The sequence below is a fragment of the Pyrus communis genome, chromosome 4, assembly GCF_963583255.1.
Source record: "Pyrus communis chromosome 4, drPyrComm1.1, whole genome shotgun sequence".
Classification (NCBI taxonomy): Eukaryota; Viridiplantae; Streptophyta; class Magnoliopsida; order Rosales; family Rosaceae; genus Pyrus; species Pyrus communis.
This window is the reverse complement of record NC_084806.1, coordinates 410,480-426,084: the sequence shown is the minus strand read 5'-3', so window position 1 is coordinate 426,084 and position 15,605 is coordinate 410,480. Positions and strand designations below refer to the sequence as shown.

General features: G+C 39.1%; 1 protein-coding gene across 1 annotated transcript; it reads right to left on the bottom strand.

The window, feature by feature from the left end:
* Window positions 1-7,551: 7,551 nt before the first annotated feature.
* On the bottom strand, window positions 7,552-10,740 carry LOC137732448 (BTB/POZ domain-containing protein At3g19850-like). Its single transcript, XM_068471756.1, has 3 exons — window positions 10,451-10,740; window positions 9,230-10,354; window positions 7,552-8,132 (listed from the first exon to the last, which is right to left on the bottom strand). The coding sequence occupies exons 1-3, from the start codon at window positions 10,541-10,543 to the stop codon at window positions 7,704-7,706; spliced, it is 1,647 nt and encodes a 548-aa protein (XP_068327857.1). The 5' UTR covers window positions 10,544-10,740; the 3' UTR covers window positions 7,552-7,703.
* Window positions 10,741-15,605: the final 4,865 nt, after the last annotated feature.

The window sequence follows — 15,605 nt, the reverse complement described above, 5'->3', positions numbered from 1 at the left end:
TAGAGCCAGTAAATAAATTTAAAGTGATGATAATATTACAAAGGGTAATTTTAGGGAGATCAAATTTTTTAAACTAAATTACAAATCAAATGATGTATCACCAATAAAAAAAAAACACTTTTAGTCGACACTTGATTAATAATTCAATCATCTACAACCAAATCATTTAGTTTGCAAATTTAATTTAAAAAATTTAGTCTCTTTAACATTACTCTATAAGAAAACAAAATTCTGAGTTTTGCACCTTCCACGCAAGGCAAGGGAAATGAAGTATTAAATGCGTAACGCCTAATTATATATTTATTTTTTAACAAATAAGAGCGTTATTTATTAAATTATTAATTATCAAGAAATTAGGCTTAACCATTCATTCTTCTCTAATCTACTCTAAGGTGCGCTTTGCCAATCTGATACTCTGACAAAGCAAAAAACCTGTCCTGTCATGCTCCCAGCTAACCTTTAAATTATTTTTAATAATTAAATTTACATGCATGCTAATATAATATTTCATCATAGAAGAGTCATTATAATCCCATGGGGACATGATTAGTAATTTACTAATTAACTAATAATCCATGATTAAAGGAAAAGGAAAAGAAAAAAGTTTGAGCTTAAATTGGGGCTGAAGACAGGGACCATTTTCATGTTTCACTTTACAGAAGATATATAGGTTTCGTCCGTTTGTATTGGAAGATCGAAACGGTTAAGTAAGATGATGTCGCACGCAGAGCTAAAATGTTCATGTGATAAGATCGATTGACTAATTAAAGCCACTTCACTTCGAAGCTTTTGAATTCATGGTTCAAACTATTTCATATCCACAAGTTGTATGAATAATGTATGCTTTTTGTTTTCCTCGTGGAAAATTAGATGACTTCAAATCACAAACGTTAATTGATCATAATTAAATATCGACGACATATTAATAAAAATGATCATGTGGCAAATAAGATTTGAAATATGATCATTTTGACCAATGTCAGATCTATGAATAGAGGATGTTGGACGAGTATCTACATGAATTAAATTATCAGCTGGTTTTCTAAGCACGTTGAAAATTCGTCCTGGAGTTTCTTCGTCGAGTGAAATAAAATTATCTATTTTTGAAACAAAAATTTAAGTGGTAGAGCTTTGAGCCCCTTATCGTCATGGAGGAAACAATAGGGCCACTTAGATTAGTTGGAGTGGGTAAAACAATACTCTTTAGGAAACCGATCAAAAACATTGCCAACGTTCATGGGGTGTATTCGAAACTGAATTAATAGACATATGAAGTGAAAATCTAATGTATGGTTATGTAAAATATTGACAGTATGGACAATATGGAATAATGGACAGTATGGAATACTGTCAGTATGGCAGGGAATATTGCAGTCAGTATGGAAGGGCACGTGAAAAAGGAATGTTGTATTATTCCTTGACAGCTAGTCAGTATGGTTTGCTGCTTATTTTTCTCTAGTTGCTGCATCATGGACAGCAAGCACAACACACTGCATTGCATTTGTTTATTGCATGCGTATGTGTGCATGCGTGTATGTAAAATATGTATAAAACACTGCTGCCGTTGCAGCAGTTTAATTAGAAAAGAACAACAAGTTGAAACCAAAATCGCCAGATGGTATCAGAGCAGGAACCATAGGGTCCTGCCTCTGTTGTTTATTCTTCTAGCCTGTTCTTCTTCCTCTGTTCATCATTTGTTGTGATGGCAGAAGATATCCCATCTAGTTCTGAGGCTACAAGTTCCTCAACCCTAACACCAGCCAACATGATACACGGGGAGAGCAACCCACGACTGTGCACCGTGTTGTTGAATGAGTTCAACTACTTGCCATGGTCACGAGCTATATCTCTTGCTCTAGGAGGAAGATCGAAACTAGGGTACGTAAATGGAACCATCAAGCCTCCAGATTCTTCCTCAGCTAACTTTGATGCATGGCACTCAAATGACCAGCTTGTTATGTCCTGGATACTTAACTCGATGGAGCCCAAGTTGTCCGAGATCTTCAGCTACTCAGATTCTTCACACATCTTATGGGAATCGATCAAAGAAATGTACGGCAGTCAACACAATGCTGCCCGTGTGTTTGAACTGAAGAAAAGCCTCGCTGGACTTAAGCAAGGTAATCAAACTTTCATTCAGCATCTTGGAAGCATGAAATCTATGTGGAATGAACTTGATCTATACCGTCCACACACCACTGAATCCGCTGCACTCTTGAAAAGGGCTGATGAAGATAAAGTGTTCCAACTATTGGCAAGCTTGGGAGTTGAGTATGAAGACTTGCGTAGCCACTTACTAATGACTCCTGAGCTACCATCGTTCGTCAACGTGTGTCATGCAGTCCAAAGAGAGGAAACTCGAAGGAAAGTAATGCATGTTGAGCCTCGGTCTAGCCCAGAAGCTAGGGCTTTCACCAGTAACCACAACTTCACTAGTGAAAGGTTTTTTAATGGAAAGAAAGCTGACTGGAAATGCACATACTGCAACACCAAGGGGCACGTAAGGGAAAAATGCTGGATTTTACACCCTGAGTTAAAACCTAAGTTTAACAAGGAAGGAAAAATGATCAGGGATGGGAAAGGGTTTACGCCTAAAGCCTTCCAATCTAAAGAGATGTCAAACTTCACCTCAAGCCCTTTCTCCCTGATCAATGAGTTTGCCGCCTTTCTCCAAAAGAAGAGTGATATCGCTGAGGGTAACAATGTCACCACGGAAAATTCCACAGAAATGCTTGGAAAATTTGCTGGTTTTTTGGCAAATTCAAACACCACTACATCCGGCAATATCCCAGGTATCATTTGTGCACTTTCCACGGCTCTCAATCTCACACACGATTTTTGGATTGTAGACTCAGGTGCCACTGACCATATAACCAACAACCAAGCTTGTCTCCATGAGTTTCAAAAATTACCTAATCCTACTCATGTGTCTGTAGCAAATGGGAAAGGGGAACCAGTCCTAGGAAAAGGAAAAATTAAATTGATGGGGAGTGATGTAGAGTCTACGGCACTATATGTACCCTCATTTCCATTTCAGCTTCTGTCCATAGGAAACATCACACATACTTTGAACTGTCTTGCTATTTTTTCTCCTCACACAGTTGTGTTTCAGGATCGAGTCACTCAGAAGAAGATTGGTGAGGGTTTTTTCTTAAATGGTCTGTACTACATCTCAAAGGAGTTCAATCAAATTAAGGAACCCATTGCCACCCTAAGCCATGTCCAGAAGCATCAACTTTGGCACCAACGTCTCGCTCATCCCTCCGAACCAGTAATGTCTAAATTATTTCCAAATTATTGTACCAACACACATGAGTGTGAGATCTGTCAAATGTCAAAAGCCACTAGGCTACCTTTTGTACCCTCTAAATCTAGAACCAGTAAACTCTTTGAAGTTGTACACTCAGATATTTGGGGACCTACCCGTGTTGAGTCATTTGATGGGTACAAGTATTTTGTTACATTCATAGATGACTACTCTAGGGTTACCTGGTTATATCTCTTAAAGTCTAAAAGTGAATTTTTTACAGCTTTTCAAGACTTTCATAAGCTAATAACCAACCAATTCTCCTCAAAAATATATACCTTACGGTCAGATAATGGCACCGAGTATACCTCCAATAATCTGTCAAACTACTTGAGCAGTCATGGTATCTTGCATCAAACTAGTTGTGTGGGTACACCACAACAAAATGGTGTTGCCGAACGCAAAAATAGGGATTTATTGGAGAAAACTAGGTCTCTTATGTTTCAGATGCAAGTTCCCAAGAGATTCTGGTCCCAAGCACTCCTCACTGCAGCCTATATCATTAACAGACTTCCCACTCGTGTCCTGAATTCCAAATCACCTTTTGAAGTTATGAAGGGAAGAACTGCTGATTTAACTCATTTCAGGATTTTTGGATGCACTTGTTATGTTCACGTTCAAGCAAATCATCGTGATAAACTCGAACCTCGAGCTATCAAGTGTGTGTTTATGGGGTACTCGAGTTCTCAAAAGGGATACAAATGTTATAACCCACACACTGGGAAACTGGTTGTTTCTAGGGATGTACGGTTTGATGAACTAGTTCCTTTCTTCAACAATCACTCCCCGAATAGTTCTCAGGGGGAGAGTCTAATGGATATTTTTCCACTACCAACTCTTGCTGAAATCCATACAGACACCCCCCCATACCACCCTATAAGTGATTCCCCAGTTGATGAGATGGTCAGTGAAGATATACCTCGTGCCCCAGCACCAGTTGTTGCCACACAACCAATTGTAGCAGCACCAAAAAGGAACCCAACTCGCGATCGCAATCCTCCTCTACGGCTGCAAGAGTACATCACTTACAGTGCAAGGCATCCCATTTCTGAAGCTCTTACTTATCACAAACTGTCAGCATCTCATGCATCCTTCCTAAGTCAGGTGACAAATAATGTTGAGCCTAAAAACTTTCAAGAAGCAGTATGTATGCCTGTGTGGAGAGAAGCCATGCATAATGAGCTCAAAGCACTGAACGAAAATCAAACCTGGAGTGTGGTAGACCTTCCCAAAGGGAAGAAAGCCGTAGGGAGTAGATGGATTTACAAGACCAAATTCAATTCCAATGGTACCATTGAAAGACACAAGGCACGATTGGTTGCACGGGGGTTCACTCAAACCTACGGTATTGATTACAAGGAGACTTTTGCTCCCGTCGCCAAAATGAACACAGTAAGGGTGTTGTTATCAGTAGCAGTCAACCACGACTGGCCCTTGTTTCAAATGGATGTTAAAAACGCATTTCTTCACGGTGAGCTTCAAGAAGAGGTGTACATGAAGCTACCTCCAGGACACCCTCAAGAACAAGAACCTACCAAAGTCTGCAAGCTTCATAAAGCTATATATGGACTTAAACAGTCTCCTCGAGCTTGGTACGCCAAACTGAGCTCCGTTCTTGAAGTGGCAGGGTTCAAAAGGAGTCATGCTGACTCCTCTCTCTTTGTTCGAAGTGGTGTCCAAGGGAAGCTCATAGTTCTTATATATGTTGACGACCTTATCATCACGGGGGACAACATGGATGAACTCGAGGCTCTTAAACGGTCGCTTCACCAACAGTTTGCCATTAAAGACTTGGGAACCTTGAAATATTTTCTGGGAATTGAGATGGCTACCTCTTCCAAGGGTCTATTCTTGAATCAAAGGAGGTATGTTCTTGACCTTCTTAAAGAAGCACATATGGTCAACTGCAAACCTGCTCGCACCCCACTTGCTAGCAAACTTCAATTGGATGCTCCAGGTAAACCCCTATCAAATCCTAATGTGTATCAACGCATGGTTGGGAAACTCATTTACCTCACTATCACAAGGCCTGATATTGCTTACTCCGTTAGCCTTATCAGTCAGTTTATGCATTCTCCTACATTGGTTCATTGGGAAATTGTCAAGAGAATCCTCCGATATCTCAAGGGCTCGATCGGCAGAGGCATACTCATGCAGAAAAATGAGTCTAACAACATTCTGGCCTATACCGATGCTGACTGGGCTGGTAATTCCCTTGATCGAAAATCCACCACAGGTTTTTGTACCTTTGTAGGTGGAAACCTTGTCACCTGGAAAAGTAAAAAACAAACAGTGGTTGCACGGTCCAGTGCGGAAGCTGAATATCGGGCCATGGCAGCAACAGCTTCTGAACTCATCTGGTTGAAGAGTCTCCTTCTTGATCTTGGCTTCACCAGCAAGGAACCCATGTCCTTATTCTGTGACAACCAGGCTGCAATGCATATTGCATCCAATCCTGTCTTCCATGAACGGACTAAACACATTGAAGTTGACTGCCACTTCATCCGCACTCAAGTTCAATCCAAAGTCATCGAAACTGTGTACACTAGAAGTCATGATCAACTTGCGGACCTTTTCACGAAAGCTCTCGATTTTACACAGTTTCAACGGTTATTGTTCAAGCTTGGATCAATCAACCCCCTTGATCCAGCTTGAGGGGGAGTATTGACAGTATGGACAATATGGAATAATGGACAGTATGGAATACTGTCAGTATGGCAGGGAATATTGCAGTCAGTATGGAAGGGCACGTGAAAAAGGAATGTTGTATTATTCCTTGACAGCTAGTCAGTATGGTTTGCTGCTTATTTTTCTCTAGTTGTTGCATCATGGACAGCAAGCACAACACACTGCATTGCATTTGTTTATTGCATGCGTATGTGTGCATGCGTGTATGTAAAATATGTATAAAACACTGCTGCCGTTGCAGCAGTTTAATTAGAAAAGAACAACAAGTTGAAACCAAAATCGCCAAACAATACTCTTTAGGAAACCGATCAAAAACATTGCCAACGTTCATGGGGTGTATTCGAAACTGAATTAATAGACATATGAAGTGAAAATCTAATGTATGGTTATGTAAAATAACATTAAAAGTGACGCATTTGTCAACTTTTCTATTATTACTCTCAAACAACCAAACTCAGCCTTACGTTTAATTGACAAAGTACGCTTAATCTCTGAAATTGAAAGCATACATTTTGATCAGTTTGCTTTAATTCAATAATAAATTCACGATTGTGAATGGATGTATGTCGATAGTTAGATTACTGTGCAATCACGGGATTATCCAATTTACTGGCATTATTAGTAGGTCACATGTATGATACAGGGCTACAATACTGCTTTAAGCCAATGGTTTCAATCAATTGATCTACGTACCACCTGACAACGCTAGCCACAACTTGCTATTTCAAATTTCTTGGTTGGTCTTTTTCCTCAGCTAGGCAATCATGTATACGAAAACACAAATTAAAAACTTTATCTTTGCTTATGCATTTAACCACTACATAATGACCTAGTGGTCGGAGATGAATTCTAAGTTCATTTTTGCAGCGCACGTTTGGATTTTGATTCTTGTCGCGTTGAATCACACGATAGTAGTTAAAGAAAAGCTAAAATGTCTTTATTAGTTTTCTCAGCTCTTAAAAGAATGAACTATCGTAGCACCAACTGATTCTTTTTTTCTAAAAAATAATTCTTTGCCTGTGCATTTAATTGCAATTATTTTATGTCATCCTTTGTTGGATTAAATTAGGAGGCCATAGGGAAAATTCTAGCGATGAGCATCCAGATTACGTGGCCATAAGGCTATACATTGTACACACGCAAGTAGCTCTCTTTTATTTTATCCTACTCAATTATATCTGATGTTCTCAGAGTACCAACAGAATCTTCTTCGAATTATTTCGGTGAGAATCTTAGACATTCGTGAATTGTGTCCGTTTATCGTACATTATACGATCATTTTTTGTCAAGTACTATTTATATTTATTTTTAAATATAAATATTTAAAATAATTTCTAATTGGACGATTTATGATGAACATACATGATTTACGAATCATCGAGATCCTCACAAAAAGGATTATGCTAGAATCCGGACTCCTTAAAATATGCAAACGACCAGACAAAATATCTTTTCGACACTATTAGGTAAACTACCTCGTTCCATGGTGCACCTTTGCCCCAAAAGCCAATAGAAAAACTGATCCTGTTAACCTTCCTATTCTATTGCACCAGATATGAAATAACCTTATTTTTATCAGGTGATGATATAATTACAAGCAATAACCCCAATTACATTTTGATCTCCATATGAAAAATAAAAGGAGAATACACCAAAAGTAATTACACTTGTACGATTTTACCCTCAGTAATATTTGAAACATGAAAATTCAACAAAGTCTAGGCAGAGCTCTGCTGTGAGTTGGAGTGGCAGTCAAGACATTGTGTTTTACCATCCTTGACATTTGCCCCTTCATTTGCCTGCACAGTTTCTCCAACTCCACCACCCTCCATTGCATCCTCTGCAAGTCTAACGACATCGAATCCTCTTCCGCCGAGCTCTCTTCTCCCGCACCCCCGTCCTTGTACAAAACAATATCGGAACAGAAATGCTGACTCTGATTTACAACTAGTTTTCGCGGTGTAGGTGGTGGTGGTGGTGTTATTTTGGAGTTTTGAGAAATAAGCGCTTGAATAGCAACCCTTGGTGGGATTTTAGGATTCTTGGCAAGCTCTTTACATGTTTCTAAGCTCAGCTTCTCATAATTCAAGCATCTGCATAATCTCGACCGCTCTTCGAACGAAAGATTTGGATGAGCCTGCCACACATTCGATTCAGAATCTACGATTAACAACCAATCAATTCCACTAAAAAAAAATTAAAATGTGAAAGATCAAAAGATTTTCTGATGTCATGAAAATGAAGGCGTTTTAGTTATAATGATCCATAAGATTGACATAACTTCTTACTTTGTCACCTTAGATTTAAAATCAATAGAAATAGTCATTGAGATTGTACATCGCCAATCATTTTGATCATTCTATAAAAAAATCTCCGCTGTATTGAAAAAACCACCAATTCAAAAATACCCTTAATTTAATGGAGATTTTTCACAGAAATATCAAAATGATTAATGGTGTATAATTTTAGAGACCACTGCTATTAATTTTAAACTTCATGGATTAAAATGAAGAATTATAACAATGTTAAAGACTAATTTAACTAAAAAGCGAAAATAAATAAAGTCCAAAAGCAAAGCACATCAATGAGTCGGTATGTGGATGCCAAAAACATGTGGGCCATAAATCATGTGAATACTTAATATCAATGCCTAATGGAAACAAATTAAACAATCCTCCTTTCCCATCAACAGATTAAGATATTCCCTCTTTCCAAGTAAATTGAATCGCTCCCTGTCATCCCATATTGTAAGACGAGCCACTTCTATCTGACCCCTTCAATCTTTTTAGCATGCCCTTCTTTCCCCCCCTCTAGCCATGGAGATAAGAAGCTTTCTATGTTCTTTAATTTCTTTTGCCACCGACATTGCGACGCAGACTAATAATATAAATATATATATATATATAAATAATAAGTGACGTGGTATAATTGTCACGGAACGTCAACAAACATTAACGCAATACAAGCGGATTGATTTTGTGTTTATAAGGCTTGGCATAGCCCCTCTGCTTGTATATTTTTCGTTTACTATCATTGCCTATCAATAAATTTGGTAAAGGATGGACAGACGAGGGGTTTATGGGTGTAATGGTCCTCTCAAACTCTCTCATTTGAAAGATAATAAGTGTCTCGCACACGATTATTGACGAAAAGCTAATCTCGCTAATCACTCTTTATTTGGAAAAAAAAAAATAAATAAATAAAAGAATTAAGGTAATGGCAATGGAGTGTTACCTCAAGATAGATATCAATGGCTCTGTAGACCCAATCAAAGCAGTCCCTGGCAGAATCTGGCAAGCTCTCTGCAACTCCCAGAAACTTAGAAATCTTGAGATTCTGATCAGGTGATATTTCACCCAAGTACTTATCAACCAACCTCCCAGCTTTCTTCAACCTCTGCACTGAAACTCCCTCACCATTAACAAACACTTTTAACATCCTAATCACGAGATTAACATCATAAACTCCCCTGTCGTGGCCCGACACCAGCAAATCATCCAGCGTGGCTTCATCGATCATCCCACCAATCAATCTCTCCAACCCGACTTTGTACTCTTTGCTAATTCCAAATCCAGACACAATCCTCAGAACCCAGAACAGAGCTCTGCACGAAAAGACCTTTTTGCCCACCAAGATCACGCCGTGAACCGCCGTGTCGGCGAGCCCTCCGAGCTCGCATTTCGAGTTCCCGGGTTTTTTCTGGGCAGAGATTTTCAGGTAGTGGAGGAGGAATCTGGTGAGGATCAAGCTGTTGTTTTCGGGTCCGTAAGCACCTAAAATCTGGAGGAGTTTCTCAATGATATTTGGTGGCAGAAGGGCCACGTCATCGAACCACCACGCTCTGCTGGACGAGCTCGGCCTGATGGATTCCGGGGTGGAAGAGAGTCTGAACCCAGATGCAGTTTCCGGAGAAGACGAAGACGAAGGCGACGTGTCAATGAGGTTGCTCACGTCAGAATTCTGAGCGATCTTTGCAAGCAGTGCAGTAATGAGTTTGTCTAAAAGACCGGACGAGTCTGCGTGGTCGAAGAACGAGAGGCAGCTCTTGAGGCAGACTAGTACGTCTTTGAACGACCACTCGAAAAGTCCCTCAAGAAAATGACTTGTTTTCTGCAACAAATTGCGGGGCGAAAGCTTTTCGGTCATGCCAAGGAAGATTGCAGAGCAGTGGAGTAGGCACACGTTTGAAACCGTGAGTGTGATTCTGCCGTTGTCGTAACAGAATCGAGAAACTAACTCGAACCCGTCAGGGCCTCCCGGAAAGTCATCGATTTTGATCCCGGAATTCTTGATCTGGGTTCTTCTCCTTTCTTCCTTGATCATCTTCTTCAACCTTGATGAATATTTTGATAAAATCTCCTGCCAAAAAGTGTGCCGTAAACTTTTAGACATAGAAATAATGGATCGTTTCCATTCATATTCTGGAGCGGTATAGAATTTTCGTTATTTGATTACCTCATTGACAAAGAATGTTTGCTGACCAATGTAGATTTGTAAATCAGAGAGGTGAGGCATGGCCGCTGCAGCTGCTGCTGCTGCTATTTGCATAAACACGGACCGTCAGAAAATGGTTAGAAGGCAAGGAAAGGGATTTGCATGTGGTGGCACAAGACAAGGGGCAAAAGGCAAGTGTGTGTTGGTACACAGCTTTGCCGTGCAGTCACTCGTATTAATAAATAAAGGAGAAAGCTTGGCTGCAGCTCATGCTGCAAGCGAAGTGTTCAAATTGTAATTAAAAAATCAATTACTTGAATACGTATTTATCCGTGATTCGCTATCAGAAGTTGCTTCTAATTTTTCTAACAGCCAAACTCCGTTGATAAATAAAAGGGTACAAGTTTTGACCATTTAGTAACATCATCACTGATCAACATTGTTTTATGTGCTTTAATTTAATCCGTGAACCTTTTCCCCATACAAAGATACAAACAGAACCAATGTGCCTGATATTAATCCGTGAATCTTTCCCCATACAAAGATAAAATTTTGGGTCGGATTGACTGATCATCACGACATCTGTATTACTTTTTACAAAAGTACGAGTCTTGTTGTATTTTAATCTCACTGAACTCCATGCTGATTTTAATGGTGCAAGAGTTGTCTTATTATTGCCTTTCTAAAAACTGAACCTTCTCTCCAGTTTTGTGGCCATGTAAGAGTTTAAGAGTAATATTATTAATATCATGCTTTTATACTGCATTTTCATACTATTTTATGTGACATTTGATATAGGCATCCATATCATTTGAATTAATTATATTTTTAAATTTAGTTTATTAATTAATAATTAAGAAAAACTAATTAATTAAATGATGATTGGAAAATTTTATGTTGTTTCTTCCTTTTGTGTGGACAATCATTTGTTTGGTTCTACCTTTTGCAAAATTTTATGTTGTTTGAAGAATTTTGCGGACCACTTCCGATGATCTGTGGAATTGGTTACGTGGAATTGATGTCCCAGCAATGACATGTCAATTGAAAATCAAAATGTGTCGGGTATTGTGTCGTTATTTAAAAACTTTGAGACACAAAAGATATTCGGATTTAAATAAAAAGAAAATTAATGAAAAATATTTGAAAATTTTGAGTTTTAACGATTATAATAAAATAAAGGGTAAAATAAAAAGTACCAATATTGACTTTTTAGTGTAAAAATATGATTTTTCGTTAAAACGAACAGTACCAGATGTTTTTTTGTTAAGGTTCCCTTAAATAAATGTAATGTTCTTGCCTAACCAAATAATAATCCAATAATAATCAAATTAAAAGGCTACTTCTGATGAGAAACGAAATAAAACAAAAGGAAATCCACATACAACAAGAAAGAGATAAAAAGATAACGTGGGGATATTTTTGTCATTTTGTATATGACAAATTCTTATTCTGCAAGTCAAGAAAGGTTGCTCTCAATTAATTGTTAAATTCATATTCCTTTGTCATATATTACGCGGGTTCCCTTTACTTTCAGGATTTTTTCTGCCAATCAAACACTTACATACATGTGAACAGGGGGCCCACCAGAAGGACAAATCTAACTGCTTCTTAGAGCAACTCTAGCGTTGGAGCTCTCCCCCCAAGCAATGCACTATTCAATCCACCTAATGAACAGTAACTGCCCTTAATGAACAGTAAATAGCCCTGGCAATAGAATTTGCATCTCCACCGTTACACTTCAATAACCCTAGCAATAGGTAATAAAATATTAGTATTTTTTTATTTATAAAATAATACAAAATAATTTTAATTGTAATATCGGATAAGATTTTTAATCGTTTTCGTTGAGCCACGTGTCATTATCCGAAGTATTATTAAATAATACAAAATAATTTTATTTGTAATTTCGGATAAGATTTTTAATCGTTGTCGTTACGCCACTTGTCATAAAATCCGAAAAGACAATTATTGGGGATGGATTTCCGATAAATTTTTTAATCGTACTCGTTATGTCACGTGTCATTATCTAAAAATACAATTATTGGTGATGGATTTCTGATAAGATTATTAACCAATCACGTCGCGCCACGTGTCATAATCTGTTCACAATCTTTGAAGATAGATTTCCATCAGATTTTTAACGAATATGAAATTGTTGTGTAAGGTAGATGATAATGAGAAGGTATTTATAGAAAAGTAAAAATAATTTTTTTTACAATTTTTTTCAGATTTTTCAGATTTTTTTTTGAATTTTTTTAAAATTTTTAATCAATTAATTAATCTCTGCCGTTGGATATTAAAAATTTTGAATTCCAACACTCCAGATTGTGTCATGTGTCACAACGGTAACTTTTCTTAATTTTAAAACTATTTTTTCTTTTATTTTTTTATTTATAAAGCATTTTAATATCCACCGTTGATCTCAGATCGAACGGTGGATATTAAATAAGATTTTTTTAACCGTTGAGATCGAACGGTCCAAATTAAATAACCGTTGAGATCTAACGGAAAGTGGGAAGCCCCGTGGCTTCCCAACGGTAACTGAAAAAGGTTTTTTTTTTTTTTTTTTTTTTTTTTTTTTTTTTTTTTCTGATTTTGTGTCAGCGACGCGCCCCCACGCGCGAGTGGGGTGCACACGCTTGACACAAAAAAAATTTAATATTGCCTGACGCCAGGCTGACGTCACATGGCCCTCAGGCTCTCGGGCTGGCAATTCCCCACGGGCCCAGAGCTCGGGCCTCCACCTTCGGTCGGGCTAGCCCACACTGGAGCCCTCCCACCGGCCCTCGGGCCCTTGTTCTGCCCACTGGCCCCCGAGCTATAGCCCACGCTGGGCTTGCTCTTATAGAGACGGGAGACCTTCTACTTTCATCTCCTCCTCCTCTCAGGCTTGTTTTTACAAAAAAAAAATATATATATATATATATATATATAAAATATTAACGTAGCTGAATCGTAATCGTTTAAGTAGAAAGGGAAAAAAGAGAAGAGAGATTACCAAGGGAGAGAATTCTCCTCCTAAAAGGAGAGGGAAGGTGACACACCCCGACCGAGATCAGGGAGTGTTGGCCGTCACACGGAGGTGACGTAACCATGTGCACGGTGCGGAAGCTAATAAAATAGTAATACAAATAGTACGAATAAATAAAAACTAGCGACATAAAGTAATAAAACAAGTGCTAGCGTAAGTGAGACACAAGTTCAGAGCATAAGCCTACAGCAGTCCAAAATAAAATGATTCAACAACAGTACACCCAAAGGTGACCCTACTCTGGTGATCGTCTGTCAAAAATGCCGAGAAAGCCCTCTGGGAAACCACCGAACCTGCTAGACAACTAGAACCTGGAGGGGCGCAAAACAAAAGCGTGAGTGGGCAAAAACAAAGCTTTTCGAAAACCATTTAGTAAAATACATTCTAACCCCTCGCCGTAAAACCTGTATACTTCCCAGAAAATAACATATGTACGTATGTATATAGATATGCCAATCATGCTCAAGAATATGCCATGTCGAAACCTCATAATGAAATGTAAGTGCTCAGGTATAATTCATATCAATAACATATAGTCTGGCAGCCGGAGTCACCTAACGTGACCTGTACGGCTGCATATAGAGCTCAAATCTCAATATCAGTACTAAACCTGCCCACGAGTCGGAACCACCTAAAGTGGTCTGTACGACAGGCCTGGGTGTAAAACATATAAACGCTCTAGTGCTACGATCACGTAAAGGCTGTGCGAATAATCGCGGGTCACCTACGAGTCGGAACCACCTAATATGGTCTGTACGACAGGACTGTGCACCTAACTTGGATCCAAGCTGAGCGTGTGGTGCGGGAGGTGAACATCACGTGAAGGACTGTGCCCTACTTTGGGCGGGAGCACTAACACCGGGGGTGCAGGTTATGAGCTCTCTAAGCATCTCAAACCACTACTGAATATAAACATGAATAACACTTACCTGGCACTTACCTGTACGTCCGCAACACTCAATATGCATATGTATATATATGCAACTAATAATGCGACTAATGGTGCATAAACAACGATAATATAATGCATGGCATATGGCAAATAACAATTCAAATCTATTTCTGGGAAAATATAAGTATATAAGTATATACGGAAAACCAAAAGCCCACTCACTGGTATGTGGAAGGGTCGTAGCCCCTGCCTCGAGTGACCACGCTTGTCCTCGGGATACGTATCACCTATATGCGAAACAACTACAAAAACGTTAATTTTAAAGCACATAACCAACTTCTCGTAATAACTTCTCATACATTGCTCAAATTGGGCAAATGAATATACCAACGTGTTCTACACGACCTCAGGAACACACCCAAATTTTTAGAAAAATTTTTCACCGCCACAAGCGCCCCCACGCGCAGGCACGTGCCTGGCACGCTGACGGCGTCAACTGACGCCGTAGGGAATATTCCGTTAGTTCTAATGGATTCCGTTAACGGCGTCAGGAATATTCCGTTAGACTTGACGGAATATTCCGTCTCCTTCTCCGGCGACGGCGCCGGAAAACTGGAAAATTTTCAAACTTCGATATCTCGTTCGTTTTTCACCCAAATTTGACAAACTTGGTACCAAATTGAAGCTTAGGACTAGAGGAACACAATTATACTACTTTCAAGGGTTAAAAACCACAAAATCTCACCTGTCCACACAATCCAACTCCGGCCAACTTCGAATACAGTGATCCCGACGTCCAATTCCTTCAAACAAACTACTCCGAGCCTCCTTGGGACCTCACCAAGCTACCTACGAGCTTCAAATTTCCTAAAACGTGAGAAATCACGTTTGCATGAATAGTACCCCAAATCGGACTTCGTGGAATCGATGTGAAAACATTGATATTCTTACCTGAAAATAGTACGGTTGGGCTCCTACAAGCTTCACGAGTTCGAATATGGGTTTAGTTTCTTCGATCTGTGGAGGTTTAGTGTGCTTGTGTGTGTGTCCGTACGTTTTCGAAGGAAGAGGAAAGGAATGGGGCTCGGGACAGGTGCAGAGAAACAGGGAGAAAGGTGGTGGTGTGTGGGAAGATGTGTGTGGCTCCAAACATGCCACCCAAACTCAAAAACAACAAATAAACGTAAAAGAAACGAACTAGGGGCAAAGTTGTCCTTTCACACGTGCGTTAAAATGTTTCCGGGACGGGCTGT